This window comes from Grammomys surdaster, unplaced genomic scaffold (assembly GCF_004785775.1).
Source record: "Grammomys surdaster isolate TR1022 unplaced genomic scaffold, NIH_TR_1.0 126063, whole genome shotgun sequence".
Lineage (NCBI taxonomy): Eukaryota > Metazoa > Chordata > Mammalia > Rodentia > Muridae > Grammomys > Grammomys surdaster.
This window is the reverse complement of record NW_021620873.1, coordinates 1652098-1671685: the sequence shown is the minus strand read 5'-3', so window position 1 is coordinate 1671685 and position 19588 is coordinate 1652098. Positions and strand designations below refer to the sequence as shown.

The following is a 19588-nucleotide window of genomic DNA, read 5'->3' as shown; positions in this document are numbered from 1 at the left end:
TCTCTCTCTCTCTCTCTCTCTCTCTCTCTCTCTCTCTCTCTCTCTCTCTCTCTCTCTGATATTCATGCCTTTTATGATGTGAAGCAATAGCAAAGATAGTGAAGAATAGTTCCATCTCTTATTTTCTGCCTGCTGGCTGCCTTTGGGAATGAGGTATACCATTTTAAAACTTGGCCATGCAGCTCATCTCAGGGCTACAAAGGCCCAGGCCACAGGTGCTACTTTGTACAAAAAGCTCCCTTTTACCACTGCCACCTGCTCATCTCATCTGGTCCAGCCATCTAGTGAAATCTGTGGGTAGCACCGGCTGTTGGACTCAGAACTGGAGGCCTAGGTTTGTGGCCAGTCCATGGTGTTCTCATTGTGCTGGGAAGCAGACTCTGGAACTAGGCTGTCCCCTGGTTGGAATACAGACACCAGAGATCTGAACCTTATTAGCTGCGTGAGCTGGTTGGATCTGATGCGTTTGTTCCTGTCTCTTTCCTTAAAATGGGGATCATATTTACAGCCGTCTGAAAGACTGTCAGGATGGAGTTAACACACATAAAGAGCTGGTACAGTACAGTGCGTGCTTTATATAGTAAGCTGAGAGACTGAAGGATCGTGGGTAAATTATGTAAGCTTCCAGCTTGTGTATCCTTATGTTAGCTCAGTGCTCAGAGAAGGGATTACAAGAGCAGAAAATGCCTACGGGTAGGAGAATGAGGAGGGAGCTGTGGAGGCAGGGGATTGACCCTGTATGAAGGAGATGGATTGGAGGAAGTAGTTGTTCTGGGAATTCATGAGGCCACTGGAGTGGTCTCAAAGCTAACTTGCCCAGCAAAGGTCTTGGGTTACCTTCTTGATACCACATGCTGTCTGAGATGAGATGGCCACACCTACCCCATATGATTGTTGTGTGCCAGGGTGGTTTCAATTGCCTTGGAAAGATGAAATGGATTTGTATCTATTCTAGAAAGCTTGCCTTGTGGGTGACAGCTCTGAGCTGTCAGAGGAGAGTAGGTCTAGCTACGCTGGAGCATAGCTTTTCATGGTCTTGTCCTTGCTGATTGCTGCACCCTTGTGACCCTGCCTGCCTGCCTTCCTCCTCAGTGTGCTCGGCGTTGTTGAACACTCTGATTCCTCTTTTCCATGTCCCTTCAGAATAGGCCAGTGCCGCCCCTAGTGACAGTGGGCTTGAAGTCACGGGGGGTGGGGCTGGAGGGGTACACTAGGGGGTATACTGAGGATGCCTGAGACCAAGAACGAAAGAGGTGACAATTTCCTAGGGAAACCAGGAAACAGAAAGCCAGGACAGCTTTCTACTCTGACTCTTGCCCAGACCTATTTGGAAAACCACACCCAAGTGGCAGGAACCACTTGCTTCGCAGAGTGTCCCTACTACATACACCCCAGGAGAGGCCGGGTGCCGGCATGCCCTACCTTCCTTGATCTTCTGTGTCTTCCTTCCAGGGTGGGAAACAATCATATTACAGCTGCTGGAGCCGAGGTGCTGGCCCAGGGGCTCAAGAGCAACACCTCCCTGCAGTTCCTGGGGTAGGTTTGGTTCAGAGGGTGCACACGAAGGAACGTGGGGCTTTCACAGATTTAGGGGCAGGCGAGCATTTCACCTGAAGAGTCCCCAGGCAGCCCTAGCTCCAAATGGAAGGGTGGGTGGGCTGGGGTGAGTGTGGGCGGAGCTAGGCTGCTTCTGAGCTGCCTCAGCTCACCTTCTCACCTGGTAAGTGGGAGATTCTCGGTATCGAGGATAGGGAGAGGCCTGTGTCTTGAACTGGAGACCTGAGCCTTCTTGTTTTCAGGAGTGGGTGCTCAGCACTGGGCTATCCTGGGAAGTACCTTGTGCTTCTCAAGAACACCAGGGATAATATAGAAAGATCCGATGCTGTGCTTCCAAGGGAGGGGTCAGATGTCAAGAACTGGGGATTGTGGGATCTAAGGTATAGGAAGGAAGTATAACCATAGGGCCCAGATGTTTTGACCCAATGCTCTGGCAGACTAGTTGCCTACAAACTCCATGTGAGGCAGGAAAGAGACTGGTAATCTGAAGTCAGTGCCCTTTCTGGCTGTGTTAGCAGCAACAGAATAGACAAGAAACAAGGCCTTATTGCCATGGAGCTCCCTTCTGCCTGAGGTCTCACCTGTCACAACTGGACATTTATGTCCCATTTAGCTTTTATGGTTTTCCAGACAGGGTTTCTCTGTGTAGCCCTGGCTGTCCTAGAACTCACTGTGTAAACCAGGCTGGCCTTGAACTCAGAGATCCACTTGCCTCTGCCTCCCAAGTGCTGGGATTAAAGGCGTCAGAAGCCGCCATGTCTGGCTTCCATTTAACATCTTTTAAAGATCCCTTTCTGGCTCAGGGATGGCACCGGGGACTGAGATAAAACCTTAAACACTTTCATAAGCTGTGAACTGCTCTGTGAGCCTGGCCCCTCCTTTTGCCTCACACATAGCATGGGCATCTTCAGACCAGTGTGAGCTCATTTTAAGAAGAGTGGCACAGCATTCCACTGGCTGGTGGCTTTATGTAATCTATTTGACAGTCGCCCGTTGATGGGCACTTTGGATGTTCCCAGACTTTTGTTGCCTTATCACAGTGCCTTATCTGCAGAGCAGCATTCCCATAAAGCCCCACCTCAGTCCATCCCTAATCTAACGGATTGATTACCTCTTTGTTGCTAGTACTAGAATATCCGACACATAACTTTAGGGAAGATATGTTTATTTTTGACAGACAGTTTCAGAGGTTTTAGTTCATGATTGTTTGGCGTCTTGAGCTTGAGCTGAACATCACGGTGGCAGGAACTTGAGGGAGAGAACAGCTGTCCTCTTCATGACCAGCAAGTGGAGGCAGGACGTAGAAAGAGACTCGGGGCAATACATGGCCCAAAGGACACATACCCCAGGTGACCTTCCATGAGCCATACTCCTATTTACCTCCTGCCACTAATGCTGTCACATTACGACTCCATGAAGGGATTTATTAATTGGTTAGCTCATTACCCCTCATGCCATCGGACTGTTTCTGGAAGCACTCTTGCTAACACCTGCAGAGGTGGGCTGTATCTCTTAAGTGTTTCTCAGCCTATTGAAGTTGGCAACCAACTTCATTAACAATTTTGCAGCGTGCATGAAAGTGCTATGCCAACCCAGTGCGGCTGTCTTTGCTCACCTGTATCCACATTCCAGGGCGAGTCTCTGAGTGTATGGGTCAGAATGTGAGGACCATTTCCAACCTATAGTGGGTCGGAGGAAAGTAGCTCAGAAGGTAAAGGACCTGGGCATCATAGAAACAGAGGGATTAAGATGGAAAAAGAGATGAAAGGCCAGCTTGTCCAGGAAGAGTTAGCACTGTTCTAGCTAGTCTCTGAGAATAGTTATAGACTTGCAATAGGTGACAGCTACCAGGAAACAAATCTGGACTCAATGTGAGGGAGATAAAAAAAAAAAATCACAACCCTGTGAACTACCACTGAGGGTAAGTTCCTCCACACTGAGGGGTGGGTCCACGAACCTTTGCTAAAGGCTTTAAGGCCACTGAAAACCCTGAGTGGAGTTTGGTCATCTTACCAAATGGTGTGGTAGGTCCACGTGGCTGGGACTCCTGAGACACCCCCCCCCGGGGCGGAGGGGCGCTAGGGAAGCACATGAACACATGCCTAAAACACACTCTATCAACACCTCAGGTTCTGGGGCAACAGTGTGGGTGATAAGGGCACCCAAGCCCTGGCTGAAGTTGTGGCCCATCACCAGAGCTTGAAGTGGCTCAGGTAAGCTGCAAGATGTGTCGTCTCATTGTCATGGGGGTGCTAGGCGGTGGGGACGGTTTTGAAGCTCACTGAACTTTGTACACACTCCCTCGTAGTAGGGAATAAGAAAGACCCATGGACTTGGGAACTTGAGGATTTGGGGGTGAATCTGGAGGTGACTCTCCCTCCTTTTAGAGTCACGATTCCATGTTAGTAAATGGACAGTTGTGAGTTGAAACCATCATATCTTTAGGACCCGTTTTGATCCATTGAAGCTGGCTGGCCAGTTGGGGAGGGGTTTGGAGGCTGCTCCTGACCTTTGGGTGAGGGGGCGCTACAATCAGTTAGTATGTCTAAAATGAAGGGTGCTTCATTCACCTGTCTGTCTCTCACTGTTCATAGGTCAGTTGGTCTCTGAGGTCCCCCTCTATTCTGATTGGCTTTTATTCTATGGTTCTGTCTAGCCTGGTAGGAAACAACATTGGCAGCGTGGGTGCCCAAGCCCTAGCACTGATGCTGGAGAAGAACAAGTCACTAGAGGAACTCTGGTGAGTTACGGGGGATTGCCTAGTCTCGTCCACGGAAGCTCGTGTGGGGAATCAGTCGATGTTGGCTGTGAGTCGTGTGACGCCTGCAGAGCCTGGCGCTTCACTGCTAATTCTTTTTTATCTCCGTGGATATGTTGGCTTGCTGGCTCATCTATTGCCTGTACATGCTGTAATGGCGAAGACCACACACTCTGGAATCAAGCAGGCAAATTAAAGTCATGCCCAGATTACAGGTTTCTACCTGAGAGCCAAAAGCCAGAATGCTCCCAGCTTCAGAAAGATGTTTTTTAAGAATTAAGGAAGGTATTGCTGGTTGAGAGCTTAATATAGTGCCTGCCATGTGTATATGCGCTTAATATAGCTCTGCCATATGTGTACATATTCCATAAATGCAAAGCCATTGTAGCGGTGAGGTACTGCTACTACGGCAGCCGCCAACAACTGCAACAGTAGTACCACGAGTGCTAGTGCTTGGGAAGTCTCGTATTTCCAAATGAGTTTGAGCTCTTTAGAACACTGGCTGTTAGAGTCAAAGGTCACCTCAGAAGTCAAAGGTCACTTCAGATGCTCGTCAGTGGAGTTTGGGATCACTGAACGATAGATAAGCCACAAAGTGTGCGTATGACACCTGAAGCAGACACCAAGTTATCCATTGTGTAGACACTGCCAGTGTCTCCACCTCCAGAGGTACCTTTGCAGTTCCAGATAGAATAGTGCGAGAAAACAAATGCTGAGTGATTTCTCCAGCAAACAGCAAAGCACAGACACAGTGTGGAGGTGTTGCGTGACAAAACATTTCCTGGGGAGATGCAAGACACACCAGATAGGGAGTCCATGACTGACAGAAGTATGGATACCACCAAACTCCAGCTTGGAGAACCATGAGTTTAATTGGGGTTACTTATAGGAATACAGTGAGGGATTACTTACAGGAACAGAAATGACTCAAAGACAGGTGCATCACCAAATCCCACCGCAGCATGGTGATAGCTCACCACACTTGGAACCCGGAGCACACTGCACAGCCTGCAGACAGCTCAAGAGGTTGAAAAGTGTCCTTTCCAGGTGCCTCAGTTGGTCTAAGCCTCTTCCAGGCAGCTAGAATGGTCTGCGTCTTCTATGCAGCTTGTCTTATCTGAGAGGGACTCACAGCTTTTGTTGTTTACTCCGGTGGGAATGGGAGAATGGGGAAGAGAAGATGGTGAATCTGGTCAGTTTTAGGGACTTCCTGAAGCTATTTTGAGTTGTTTACCTCTCTGTTTAAGGAGCTTTCCTGTAGGATGGAATGCTTTAATCTCCGAAGAAGCTGTTGCACAACACTCCTGTTTTTGGCTTTTACAATCTTTTTGTCCCTCTTTTGCAATGGTCTATGAGCCTTGGAGGAGGTCACTATATATGGCCACCTATAGCTAAGAAACAGGCCACCATTCCACAGTAATAGTCACTCGTTCTTTGGAACGTCACCAGTGGATATGAGTGGAACTTGACAACAATGGTTGTCTATGGGTGTAACACACATGTTCAGAGGGTAGTTGGACATGCATAGCACATCTACCTAGAAAAACCTCTACCTAGAAAAACCAAGGAAGTTGTTTTCTCATGGGAACCTTTGACCTCCACAGCCATACTGACTTACAGCATCATTGGGACCTTTGACCTCCTTGGCCACACTGGCTTACAACATCAAACATGAACTCCATGTGTGGAGTGGGCCTGAAATCCAATCGGAAGGCTGTTGATGTTACCCATGACAGCTGAGCCACTACTGCACACGCAGGAACATCTTGCCAAGCGTGTTGGCATTTCAGCGCGTAGGATCCACAGCCGTGCAGAAATGTCGGTGACAGTCCACTATCAGCCTGTAATGCCCCTTTGGCACTATGCAAGCCAGCCAGCAGGGTGAAGATTTTCAGTTCTGTCCCAACATAACTTCCTCCATGTTCTGTCAAGCACACACATGTGGTGTCTTCAGCAATGAATCTTACTGTTTGCTTCTGGCAATGATCAACACTAACAATATGTTTTTATTTAAGGGACCTCAGAGGTTTTTCTGGCCAACATCTCATAGGGAGATAGCCCATCTCTGGCACTGGGATTTTTATTAAATAACATTATAGCCTCTGGGAGTCTTTCTTTCTTTCCTTTCCCTTCCCTTCCTTCCTCTTCCTTCTTTTTAACTTATTATATAGGATACACTTTGGATTTAAATTACTTAGCTGCTGGTTTATTTACTGGGTGATTCTCAGTGGCTTTAAAGGACAGCCTGTATGACACTGGTCTAGGGCTTGTAGACACTGTTTCACTATTAAGTACGTGTGTCACCTTTGTAGAGTTTGATTTTGTGCCACACTGGAAATTAGCTTGTTCAGGAGGCCTTTAGTCCAGCTCTTCATCAGGTTAAGTGTTTTTCATCACTGAGGTGGAACCGTTATATATTTCACCTCTTGCAGTTGCTGTTCTAGTGTTGGGTACATAGCTTTTGCTTCTTTTTATGACCGACAGCAAGACTCTATAAGAACCAATTGTTCAGGGTGTTTTTGCCATAGTCACCGGCTATAGCCTTTTGAGCTCTTGGTGATTTCTAACAGGAAGAGACACTTGGGGTAGTGGGGCACATAGCTTCTTAGCCTGTCCTACAAGGACCTTAGCCTGCTTGGAAGCCTCGTGAGCCTTTTTGTCCTGATTTCATATAACAGGCTTTATCAAGTCATACAGAGGACGGACAGCATAGGCAGGATGGGGTGGGAAAATCTGCCAAGAGTTCCCAGGATACCTGCGGCTTCTTTACATTCACAGGCACATTCATTTATTTTCCTTTAGGTTGTTCTCTTACCTCACAAATGCTTCTTACATGCTAGTCTAGGTCACAGAGATCTGCCAAAGCCTTTCCTCTTCATAAAGACCTTGCTTCACCAATGGGCTCAGCAAAGCTTTGACGGCCCTGGAGCAGCCGTGCTCCATCGGCAGGTCCCCGCTGCATCAGCCTTTTCTTTAATTTCTCTGTGAATGCAGTTCTGTCTGGCCCAGTGAACTGGGGTTCAAACATAGCCACTTGTATTCCCAGTTCCCCCAATAATATTTGCTCCTCCTCCATGGTCATCCAATTCCTGATGTTTATGGGGACTTCAGACGATCATAGCCAATTGTTCTTAAGGCTTTAATAAGCCATTCATTCTCCCCTGGAAACTGACTTCCCTCATAATGTCTGGGGGGTGGGTATGCAGCCCTCGTTTTAAGAAGGCATGGGAAATTATATTACTCAGTGTTTCTGCCTCCACAGCAGACCTGAGCCTGTTCATTCCCATGTCCCGTGGCCTCACAAGCCAGGCTGAGATAGGCTCTTGCATTATTTAAAACCCTTCCCTAATTCCGTCAGTACAAGTGTTGAGTATTTTCTGATCACAGGAGTTTTTGCATTGGATCCTTGTTAATGCCTCCCCCCCTCCCCTTTTGTTTGTTGAATTACAGATTTTTTTTTTTATTTTTTCATTTTTCATTTTTTTTTTTTTTTACTGAAGGTTCGACTTAGAGGGTATCTTTTATCACTTTTGTCATTTCTCTCTTAACCCCTTGTTTATCTAATTAAGTTGTCAAATCAGAGGCCAACATGGAGAATGCCTGTCACATCTCTCTTTTGAATTGCAATTGCTCCTTTCCACAAACAAGTTTCTGTTTTACACAAACACGCTCCTGGTTGGCCTCGATCTCAGCTTTGGATGAATTGCTAACCACCTACAACAGAGGCCAGGCAACCCCTGCTGATGCTTGCCAACCGTATTGACCCTTGTATGCTCATCTCAAAGACTGCAAAATTTCCTCTAAACCTTTAACTGTTTTCAGGGAACTTCCATCTTCATATGGTGGACCCCACTCAGCAAGCAGACATGCCTCCCCATACTACATAGATGAAGACTGTTGTCTTGGGAGTCTTCCCACAGACACGCCATCACAATTAGTTGCACCTTACCTACAGCAAGAACCATGCAAACGTTGTCATAGTACAAAGACATACTGTGTGAGAAATGATAATTCTATTAGATATGCATACCCCACCCCTCTCAGCAACACCTCAACTGCATGTCTACTGCAGGTCTTGCTACTCGTAGCTAGGACCTTGTGTTTGCTCCTCCCCAACTCATCTTTGGTTCTGTTGTGTCCCTGTTCAGGTGCCAATTATTTTGTGTGACACAACTTTTCCTGGGGAGACATAACACACAAGTCTACTCACCCCAGATAGGGAGCCCACAACAGACCAAAGTATGGATACCACCACTGGTGAACCCTGAGTTTTATTGGGGTTACTTGCAGGAATATGGTAAGGGGTTACTTGCAGAAGCAGAAATGACTCAAAGACAGCTGCATCACCAAAGCCCACCCCAGCATGAGTGACAACTTGAAAAGCTTGGAACCTAGAGCACACTGCACAGCCTACAGGGAGTTCAATAAGTTGAAGAATGTCCTTTCCAAGTGACTGAGTTGGTCTGAACCTGTTTTAGGCAGCTGGGTTGGTTTCTTTTTCCTCCAGGCAGTCGTTTCCTCCAGACTGGTCTCAGAACTGTCTTTATAGTTGGGCATATCTGAGAATCTTCTTTGCTTTATCCCTCTGGGACAGACTCTCAGATTTTGTTTATTGTGGCAGGGAGGGGCCTAGTGAATCTGGTCAGTTTCAGGGACTTCCTGAAGGAATTTTGAATTGTTTACCTTTTTGCTTAAGGAACTTCCCTGCAGATAATATGTTTCAATCTCATGGGAAACTGTTGTACAACTGGAGAGGCCTTGGATCTGAGGAAGCAACATTCATTATATGCGGATTGGGAATTATCCCCATCTCTTCTTAGTAGAGAAGCACCTCATTGTGAGGTATTGCTTATAATGATGATTTATTGCTTGTCCAACTCTGGCTATAGCAGAGAGTAGGAAATGCCTTGTTTGTTTGTTCTAAATACATAGCTTCCCACAACAAAACAAGGTTTTGTTTTTTTTTTTTTTATTAAATTAGTGGGGGGTGGGGCATGGGTATTGGTTAGCTGGGTATAAAAGAACTCTAGACAAAGTAGATTTAGCAGAGTTAATATGAACATAGACTGATCTACAGATTGGTACTAGGAACTAGGAGGAGTTCAGATAGCTCCACCCAGCAACAATGGCAGCAGTACATACAGATAGGAAATGGAAATAACTAGTTGGCAACAGCTCTCCACTTGCCTCATTTGGATGTGGTATAATGAGTTGCCAGCCTGTGACCTGCTGAAGTGTGGGTGTTGTGATTGTCTGAAACCTAGCTACTCACTGCAAGAATATATTCTTGTTAGATTGCACTTCGTTTGCATGCTAAATTAAGTTACAGTTTGCTGCAAGGAACTCAAAAGTATGGAGGCAAACTCAGGCCAGATTTTGTGTAAGTTAATTTGGCCACATAATAGAAAGCCTGGGAGGCTTTTTTTCCATCTGTGAGGCCTAAGCCAGTAAAGGTTGATTTTCTTGTGTCTGGGAAGTCTGGAGGTAGGCAGTGTAGAGCTGGAGTGGTATCTACAGCAGGTTACCAGGGCCTCGCCTGTCTCCATCTCTTCCTGTCCCATCATGCTTAGCGTGTCTCTTCACCTCATGATCAAGGTAGCTGTTCCATCTGCAGCAACTACTTTTGTATTTTTTTTCGGGATTAAGTCTCTGTATGGTACAAGGGCGAGAGACAGGCAGAGCACCTCCCTTTCTGAAGCATTCCTGGAGCTCCCATCTGTCAGCTTTCCTTGTGTACCCATGACACTGTGTGTGTCACTTGGCCAATTTTGGTTGCAGTGGAAAGCAGGAAATACCATCTCCTTCACGAACTACATAGCTTCTCATACCAAAATGAAGTTTCGTGTTGATTTAGGAAAGAAAGAGTATTCATAGCTGCTGACGATGGGAACCATGGAGCACTTTGGCACGGCTGTCCCTAGAATTGAGGCCCTCACCTCTCTTGTCTACTCTTATTTTTCTGCATTGTTGGGATTCTTTAAAAGAGGAGGTCAACCCTTCCTGACATCTTCCTCCACAGTCAATGTCCAAGGAAAACTTGACTTCTTCTCTGTTCTTGGCAGCCTAGAGGAAAACCGTATCTGTGACGAAGGAGTATGTTCTCTCGCAGAAGGACTCAAGAGAAATTCAACTTTGAAATTCTTGAAGTAAGTACCCTGTGATGGTACAATAATGCCCAGCGTGAAGAGAAGTTTTGAGGTCTGAGGTCAGGCTCTGGCTAGCTCTGGAAACCTCACTGAGGTGTCTGGTGGGTAGAGCATGCCTTGGTGTGGGCACGTAAGGATGCCTGTATCTGTTGCCTACCTGGCATCTGAGTGGTTCTGGGAAACACTGCACGAAGAAAGGTTGGATGCAGCAGGAAGGAATGGTGACTGTGGAGGGTGGATCTGGGGTCAGTTATCACGAAGGAGATTAGAACTCCTGCAACTGGAGCCTTCGGGAGTTGGCCAAACATGCTTAACACCTACCCAACCCAAGAGTGGAGCTTCGGGATACTTCTCCTCAAGTAAACTTCTTTTTGCAATAGGTGTGTCTTGTGGGGTTGTCAGTTCTGAACCTCCAGCTTACTCTCACGTGGCTGAGCTTGCTCCATGAGGGTAGAGCAGTGGTTCTCAACCTGTGGGTTGAAGCCTTTTGGGGGTTCTAACCACCCTTTCACAGGGGTCGCCTAAGACCATTGGAAAACACAGATATTTGCATTAAGATTCATAACAGCAGCAGAATTGCAATTATGAAGTAGCAAGGAAAATGATTTCATGGTTGGAGGTCACCACGACATGTGGAGAGGGTTTTAAAGGGTTGCAGCATCATGAAGGTTGAGAACTGCTGCTGCAGAGAGTGGCACATCTCAGCAAACAACTCCCGGAATTAGAAATGCAAGTTGAGGGAACTGGGATAGGGAGGCTGATGAATGTATCCGCTGTGTGACTTACAGGTATACTCCTTCCCCTAAGGGCTTCTGATGCTCAGGCAGACGGGCTATTTGGATGGCCAGCTCCAGTAGTGTCACCTGGTGTGTTATGCGGTATGAGTGTTGGTGTTTGCTTATGTGTGCGTTCAGCCATTGATGTGAGAAAAGCTGGCACACTCATCTATGTGTTCACATAAGACATGTTCTTATGTTCTTATTCTTAGGTCAGGTGGCTAGGACAGAGTGGGCTCATGTTCTTCCGTCTCTCGTATTCTAATGCAGGAGACAGATGGCAAACAAAAGGCTCATTTCTGGTTGGGAGGGGGATGTGCCATGGGTATGTGTGGTGTTGTCTTTTGGACAAGGCCTCTCTTAAGAAGGTGGTGTTTGCATTCAAACTGGAAAGGCTCCTATTACACTAGGAATCACAGCATGCACAGAACAGCAAGTGCTGTTGGAGCGCATGGGGACACGTGGGACATCATTGATCGGTGTGGTTGTGGCAGGTTTGTCCTTTGTCATTGCCACACTTTGCCTCCCTTGATCTGAAAGGAGGCCAGGCAGTGATGGAGGTGGGGAGTGTCCTGTGTCACTTGTCTTCAGGCTGATTATTCAGCATCCTGAGTAGAATAATTACCCCATACTGATTTCTTCATAATATCCATTTCAATATATCTATATCATTTATATCTCTCTACAGTGTGAGGTGTTAAAGGGAGGGAACCAGGATGGAGAGGGAGAGAAAGAGAGAGAGAGAGAGAGAGAGAGAGAGAGAGAGAGAGAGAGAGCTCGCCCACCGCTTTCCTTTTCCAGTGTCTTCTCTGCCAAGTGTTGGTTGGAGTCCAGGCTTCGCAGGCAGACAGCCTCTCTCCCTGGACAGATGCCTTCGTTGCCTCAAGTGTAAAGGGATAGTAACTGGCCTCCTCATGGGTTCTGAGCACGCACTGATGTAAGTAGGTAGAGAGCTGGCACACAGGAAAAGCTTAGCACACACTGGGGTTGTTCTTAGCATCGCCTTGATAGTAGATATGCAACAGGCCAGTGTCGAGGATGAAGGCAGATGGAGCGGTGGTTCTTAGAAGGCAAGGAGCAAAAGTTTCCATGTGGATCAGCTCCTGTCCCAGCCTCTGTCTCTGACCTATGTCCCCGAACATCACTGTTTGTGAGTTACTTCCTGTCAGTGAGGTGCTGGGTCAAGAGCTCTTGCTTTGTCATTTTCTGTTCATTTCTTACTCCCTGTGAGGTGGGTCTTTCCTTATTCAGGTGAATTTGCTGAAGATTGATCAGCAAATGGTAGAGGTTGGACCTGAACCCTGAACCTGGCGATGAGCTGTGGCTCCTTAGCCCTTGTGCCCTTCCCAGTGTGTGTCTAGTGTGGTGAGTGGAAGAGAGGCTCTCTTTACAGAAGCATTGCCCGCCGTGGATCATCTCACAGGGCTGGAGCAGCAGGCTTCCTGGAACCGGATGGGCTCAGTGGAAAACAAAGTCCTGTAGTAGCTCATCCTGTCTACCTCTCTTCCAGACTGTCCAACAATGGCATTACCTACCGGGGCGCAGAAGCCCTCCTGCAGGCCCTCAACAGGAACAGTACCATTCTGGAAGTTTGGTAAGGCCCCTGGGGAAACTTCTTTGCCTCTCCAAGGCTTGAGTTTCATATCCATGAGCGGAGAGGAGAGGAGAGAAGAATGGTGGGATTGTGAAGATCAGTGTGATCAACAGTTGGCATTCTGCACACAGTAGGTTTACATCTCTGGCTGTGAAGGAAATCGGTATCTCCAAGTAGGGCCAGTTTTGCTTCAAATAGTCGTGTTGGGTGTGGTGGTGTTTAACTGATTCCAGTAAGGAATTTGTGTTCTAGGTCAGCCCAGGTTACAGTGAAACTCAGAGAGGGGAGTGGGGGTGGGAGTATAAAACCAGGAGTATTTATTCTGAAACGTTGGTGTTCTAAGCAGCAAAGTAAGAGTAGGGATTTGGTTAGATAATTAGAACAAGAGCCCCATGCTGTCCTTCTGGCCACAGTAGCTGCCCCTCCTGTCTACTGAGGATGCTATGTGAGACCCTTAGTACCTCTGCATTCTGGAGGCTACACAGGGTGGGGACTGCAGTATGGTGAGCCCACACTTGTAGCATTAAAAGCCTCAGTCTTTGCAAAAGGCATCCGGATTCAACCTGATCTAGGTTCCTTGTTTCTCATGCACTGGCTTAACACATCATGAGTGAAAGCTACCACTATAAGGTTCTGTGTCTCAGATCAGGTATGATGGTACATGCCTGTGAACATAGTACTCAGATCAGGTATGATGATGGTACATGCCTGTGAACATAGTACTCAGATCAGGTATGATGGTACATGCCTGTGAACATAGTACTCAGATCAGGTATGATGATGGTACATGCCTGTGAACATAGTACTCAGGAGGCTAGAGTCTGGGCAAGCTCCTGTCTCAAAACAAAACAAGCACTTTTTTTTTTTTTTTTTTTTTTAGTATTTTCTCAAAACTGTTGTCAACTCTAGGCCCTATTTTCTCTGTCCTTCTGCTTGCCCACTCCCCCTCCCCCTCCCAGACAGAATCTCATATGACCCAGGCTGTCTTCAAACTCACGGTGTAGCCAAGGATAAACTCCTAATTCCTCTGCCTCTGTCTCCCAAGTGCTGGGATTACAGGTGCTCACCGCCATGTCTGGCTTGGAGTCTTGTTCCCAGTGTCAGATGTTTAACCAAAGGAGGAGAAACATTGGCCCTTCTTAGGTGGGCAGACTCTTAGAGCTGGCTGCAGACCCACAAGGCCTATTACCTAGAACAGGTCCCATTTGAGCTTGTGTTTCATACAAACAGATCTCAAAGACTGAAATGAAAACCAAACCTTCTGAAATTGCTTGGGCTGGAGACAGTCCACTTCCTGGGTAGTCCACTTCCTGTGTGACTGCAGTCTCATTCCTGGTGAGGGCCAGTAGTCTAGCATTTAAGACAGCTTTTGTTTGTTTGTGTTGCTGCTGGGTTTTTTTTTTAATATAATTGCTTAGTCCTAAAAAATGTCCTCTTCCATCTTCAAGGAGTAGACCAGCCTCAGGCTGACACTTAAGGCCTCTGGTGTGCTTTGCTGATTGTTGATGACGCTAGGTGGGCACAGACTTAACCCACTTCATTCTTAACAGATGTGATTATTGGCTGAACAACAATAGCTGGCCTTGGGGAGTCTGTAGCTGGCATGGCCCAGTGTTGTGGACTGTGGCCAGTCATAGTGCCTTGCTCATTCTGTGGACTGGTCAGGAACAGCCCTGGGTGGCTGATGGTAAAAAACAGAACCCTCAAAACAGAACCCCCTTCCATCTGCTGAACCTGAGGTTGGGGCTGAGCATCAGCTCCCATCTCCCATCCTCCTGCCAGGCATAGGTTTAAAGATGGCTGCTTTTCCTTGCAAGCCTTCGCTTACAGCTCTCTCTCCACTCAGACCTCACTTCCTTTCATCCCTGCAGGCTTCGAGGGAACACGTTCTCCCTGGAGGAAATCCAAATACTCAGCTCCAGTGACGCCAGACTTCTGCTGTGACATCTCAGCTTGACAGTGGGCCGTGGAGGCCTGGACTGTGGAGCCTGAATAATATCAGGCAGTATCCCTGAGCCACTCAGGGCTGGATTTTGTTTTTCTGGATGCAGTTTAATCACCTGCTTGCAGAGAAAGACACCCCAATGCTGTCCGGAATTGACTTTTCCCGAGGAGGCATGATGATTGGTCTTGGTTGTTAACTCAACTGACTTAAGAGACTCGTGAGCCGAGAGGACCACATTTCTGTCTCTAGAGAGCATCATCATGTAGGATTAGTGACTGAAAAGGGAAAGGCCCTAGCTGTGGGTGACACAATCCTCCGGGGGGCCCCATGGGAGGAAGATGAAGGAGGAGGAAGATGGCGTATACTTGCATATGTGAGGTCCTCTTCTAAGTGAGGACATCTATGGTTGCTGTCCTTATGCTTGAACAGCAGACTCCAACATCTTTGGTCTTTCATCATGGACCCATCACCAGTGAGGTTTTAGGGAGTGTTCAGGCCTGGAGCTTGATGGAACTCTGAAGTGTCTGTCGAGCTTCTCCAGCTGGACAGCTACCAGGTTCTCTGCCTCTCCAGATCACCACTGTTGGACTGCCCCATCGGGATGGTGTAAGTGAAGCTGAGAAATTCCCTTTCTTCCTTCTCCCTCCCTCCTTTCCTTCCTCCCTCTTCGGCCTGTTCTTCAGGAGAACTCTGGCTAATGAGTATGCTTTTACTCTCTTGCTCTTTTCTAGACTCCAGGGATGGGATGAGCTCCAGAGGACCGTTACTATGTTGCTGACCTCTGGCTGAGTGGCTGGGGTTCTGATGGGGGTCAGTGGGATGCATGGACATTAACTGAACGCCTGTTGGTGTGGAGACCTGGATCTACGTACAAGATACCTTCCTTCTCTTTTTTGAAGAGGAGTATTCAGGAAGCAGCTTTGGCCATGTCTGGACTCAGCTCACCCTCGAAGGCCATCCCACTCTGGTACCCCCATTCACCCTGCATGAGGCCCAACAGGACCTCAACTCAGACAACCAACATGATACCCTGCTCTCCTTTCTTAACACAAACAACAGCCATTTGCCCCCAGGATGTTCTAGATTTACAAGAAAAAATATGACCACACTCCAGCTGGGATCACATGTGGCCTTTGGTTTCCAGTAACATCAATGACTCTATAGTTGAGCCTTTGGAATCAGTTCCTCCCTCAACTGCAGCTCTTTAGAATTAATCTGGGCCAGAATTTCAAACAACCCCACCAGGCCCCGCGTCGGCGCCTGTGAACTGAACTCTGACAACAGACTTCTGAAACATATTCCTGAAAGACAGCTCCATTTTATTTATGACAGAATGCTTTAGGACATTGGGGGTTGGAGGTTAGCAGGGGACAAAAACCAAGCCCTTTTTTTCTGAGCAAGGTCTTTTTGTGTTTTTTTTTTTTTTTCAAAATGTCACCTTTATAATTTTTAAATTATACAAATTTTACCACTTTCCATTTGATTTCGTGTGAAAGCGGGTTAATATTTATACATGGCATTGTTTTATTTTAAGTTGGTGCTTTTATAGAAAATGCGATCATGAACTTCCAGCTATAAATAATCACAGAGGTGAAAGCTATTGAGTTACTGAAGCTGTTATTCATTGTGATGAAACAGTTAAAAATATCCCCCAAACTTGTCAAATTTTTTAAAGTACCACACTCTACGTTCGGGGAACAGTGTTGTTTTCTACCGGGACATTTATTGCCTAATGCAAAAAAGCAATTCTTAGAAATAGCTGGCAGTCCAAACACATTTGGCTTCAACTTAGCAGGGTTTATCTAACCCACTGTGAAGTGTGAAACTATTCCCGAGTCTCACAGAGCCCATGAGGACAGCCCTCTGGGCCTTCCTTAGTTCTTTCCTAGTGGCTGTAGAAGTAGGTGTCTTTTAACAGGAAGAAGGTGAAGAAGGAAGGTATGTGGCTTCCTCTGCCAGCAGCCTCCTGCACTGGCCTCACAGACACAAGACTTAGCTGTCTGCTATCTGCATGCACACAGGTGGCTGCTGGCAATGGTAGATCGCAGCTTCCTTACAGGTCGTTTGTGTGTCTGGCTTCCTAAATGCTGGGGTATCTCCTTGAGTGTTTGTGTGAGAATATCTCCCCATGGGCTCTCTCTGTTCCTGGGGCTCTGGCCTGCCTGTTGTTGGTTCGGATGATCCGGGGGAGGAAGGATGAGACCACCTTCTCTAAGGAGAGGCTATAATGCCATCTGTCCAGCATCGTGTTGGATGGTAAGCCCACCTTTAGTAATAATTTATCAACTAGTTATGTCAGAACAGACAGCTATTGTCCTTGTCCTCAGAGCACCAGTGTGAGGGCAGAGGGACAGAGAGGCAGAGAGCAAGTCCATTGAAAGGATGTGGATAAAATAATACCTTTCTATTAAAATCCGAGGAAGGAAGTTGTAGCTAGGCTTTAAATGTTCCTCAGAGGCACATATGCTGATGGCTTGGTGCCTGGCTTGTTGGAAGTAAAACCGAGGAAGTGGAACCTGGAAGGGAGGCCACTGGGGGATCATGCCCTTCAAGGGATAGCAGGACCTCCAACTCTTGTTGATTTCTCTTGCTTCTTGAGGTAACAGATTGCATTAGCGCATTTCTACTGTGACATGTTGTGCTGCCACAGGGCCACAGCAACGAGGCCAAGAGACTATGGATAGAAACCTCTAGATCTGCGAGCCTAAATAAATGTCTCCTCCTTATATGTTGCTTGTCTCAGGCACACATTACTTCCTCAAAGGAAAGCTTAGAAAGAAACAGACAGGGTCCAAGGAGCTTTCTTCTCATGAGCCGAGAAAGCTGTGTCTTCATGGGAAGGAGCTGACCAGGCTACCAGTGAGTGGGCAGAGAGCTTTTCCATGCCGCGGAGCCAGCTGCACAAAGACTCCTACAGCGAAAGTCTTTGACTGTGCATCAGGTTGAGTAATAGTCCCTCAAAGGCATCAGGTTCTAGTTCCTAGAATGTTACCTAGCAGAAAAGACTGTAGATTTTCATGAAATGGGGAGAGGGTGACCATGGATTATCTGGGGGGGGGGCACTTGTGTGTCCTTGTGGGAGAGAGATAGCTGAAGCAGATGTCATGACTCTGACCTTGAAGGCTATAAAAGGGTTAAAAAACTAATGACTTCAGGTCTGAAAGCTGGGAATGACAGTGTGGCGGCTATTCCTGGTTGTCAACTTGCCTACATCTGGAATGAACTACAATCCAGAATTGGAAGGCTCACCTGTGATCCTGAACTTGAGGCATAGTGGCTATCAAAAGCTTAGCCCCACACAAGGTAGTACACGCCTTTAATCCCAGGAGACTAAGGTAAGACTCGGATCCAGGCATGTTGGTACACACCTTTAATCTGGGCCACACCTTCTGCTGGGGACCTACATAAGGACATTGGAAGAAGGAAGATTATGGGACTGAGCAACTGCTAGATCCTTGGATTTCCATTCACAGCCGCTGCTGACCATTGTTGGGGAGTTGGACTACAGACTGCAAATCATCAACAAATTCCCTTACTGTATAGAGACTTCCATAAGTTCTGTGACTCTAGAGAGCCCTGACTAATACAGACAGGAAGCCAGACTCCCCCTCAGAGCTCCGGAGGGAGCTCAGTTTACTTAGAGCTTACAGCTATTGGGGGAATTTATGTCACCCAGTGTTTATGAGGTCTGCCGCAACTGTAGAATGAACACATTCTGCTGCTCTGAGTGGAGGAAAGGGTGTCAATAGATGGGTTTGCAAAGGTTGGTAGGCCCAGTTCTCATGGCCGTGATCAAGGATTTGGTCTTGACCTTGGAATATCGGTAAGTGTTGTGGCACATTCCTGTAATCCCAGCACTCACAAGGCTCAATGGGAGGATTTAGCATTTGAATCTAGCCTGGGCTATGAGGTGAGAATCTCTATCTATCTATCTATCTATCTATCTATCTATCTATCTATCTATCTATGTAAAATAAGGCCAAGCTATTGGAATATTCTAAGCAGGGGAGATATGATCTAACATTCCTTTAACAAAGAACTTCAATCTCATGTGGAGTTGTGACCCAAATTCATAAGAGTGGGGACAAGAGGAGGAAGTGGGAAGGCAATTGAGGAACTAGTACAGGCTGGGTATGGAAGAGGCAGAGCTAGGTAGATAGATAGACCCCAGAGATCCTCTGGAGGCAGATGCCCAGGGGCTGATGGGTAGATAGAGAGGGCCCAAGGAAAGGGAAGAGTCTAGAATAACAGAGTTTAGTTCTGAGCACCTGGGGACTGGGAACAGCAAGTAAGAGAAGGAAGAGACTTTTGTTTTGGGTAGTCAAGTCTCCTATGCCTAAAAGAAGCATTTATTCTGATGAGCCTGGAGCCTAGAAAAGGCACTGCCAGGGAGAATGGGGTGGTGGATGTCCTCAGTACCAAAATGAATTCTTAGACCTGGATGACACCATCCAGGGAGAGTTAGGAAGAAATAAGAGGTCAAAGCCAAGTTTGGGCATGCACACTAGTAATCTCAGCACTTGGGAGGTAGAAGTTAAAAACCAACTAGGGTCATCTTTGGCCACATACAGAATTGAGGTAAACCTGGACCATGTGAGACTCCTTATCAAATGAGAGAGAGATGGAGGGAGGAAGAGAAACAGAGACAGAGAACAGGGAGAGAGATGGAGAGAAAGGGGGATAGGGAGAGAGACAGGGAGAGAGATGGAGAGAAAGATGGAGAGAATGGGGGACAGGGAGAGAGAGACGGATAGAAAAACGAGATAACAGGGAGAGAGATGGAGAGACAGAGAACAGGGAGAGAGATGGAGA

At 47.1% G+C, this 19588-nt stretch overlaps 1 protein-coding gene across 1 annotated transcript in view; it reads left to right on the top strand.

Moving 5' to 3' along the window:
* Nucleotides 1-16490, top strand: part of Nod2 (nucleotide binding oligomerization domain containing 2) — a 40206-nt gene extending 23716 nt beyond the window's left edge. The window contains exons 7-13 of the mRNA XM_028755571.1: nucleotides 1453-1536; nucleotides 3687-3770; nucleotides 4214-4297; nucleotides 10378-10461; nucleotides 12748-12831; nucleotides 14703-15382; nucleotides 15508-16490. Of these exons, the coding sequence (XP_028611404.1) occupies nucleotides 1453-1536; nucleotides 3687-3770; nucleotides 4214-4297; nucleotides 10378-10461; nucleotides 12748-12831; nucleotides 14703-14775 (493 nt within the window). The 3' untranslated portion in view covers nucleotides 14776-15382; nucleotides 15508-16490. The remainder of the gene's footprint in view (nucleotides 1-1452; nucleotides 1537-3686; nucleotides 3771-4213; nucleotides 4298-10377; nucleotides 10462-12747; nucleotides 12832-14702; nucleotides 15383-15507) is intronic.
* The last annotated feature ends 3098 nt before the right edge of the window (nucleotides 16491-19588 follow it).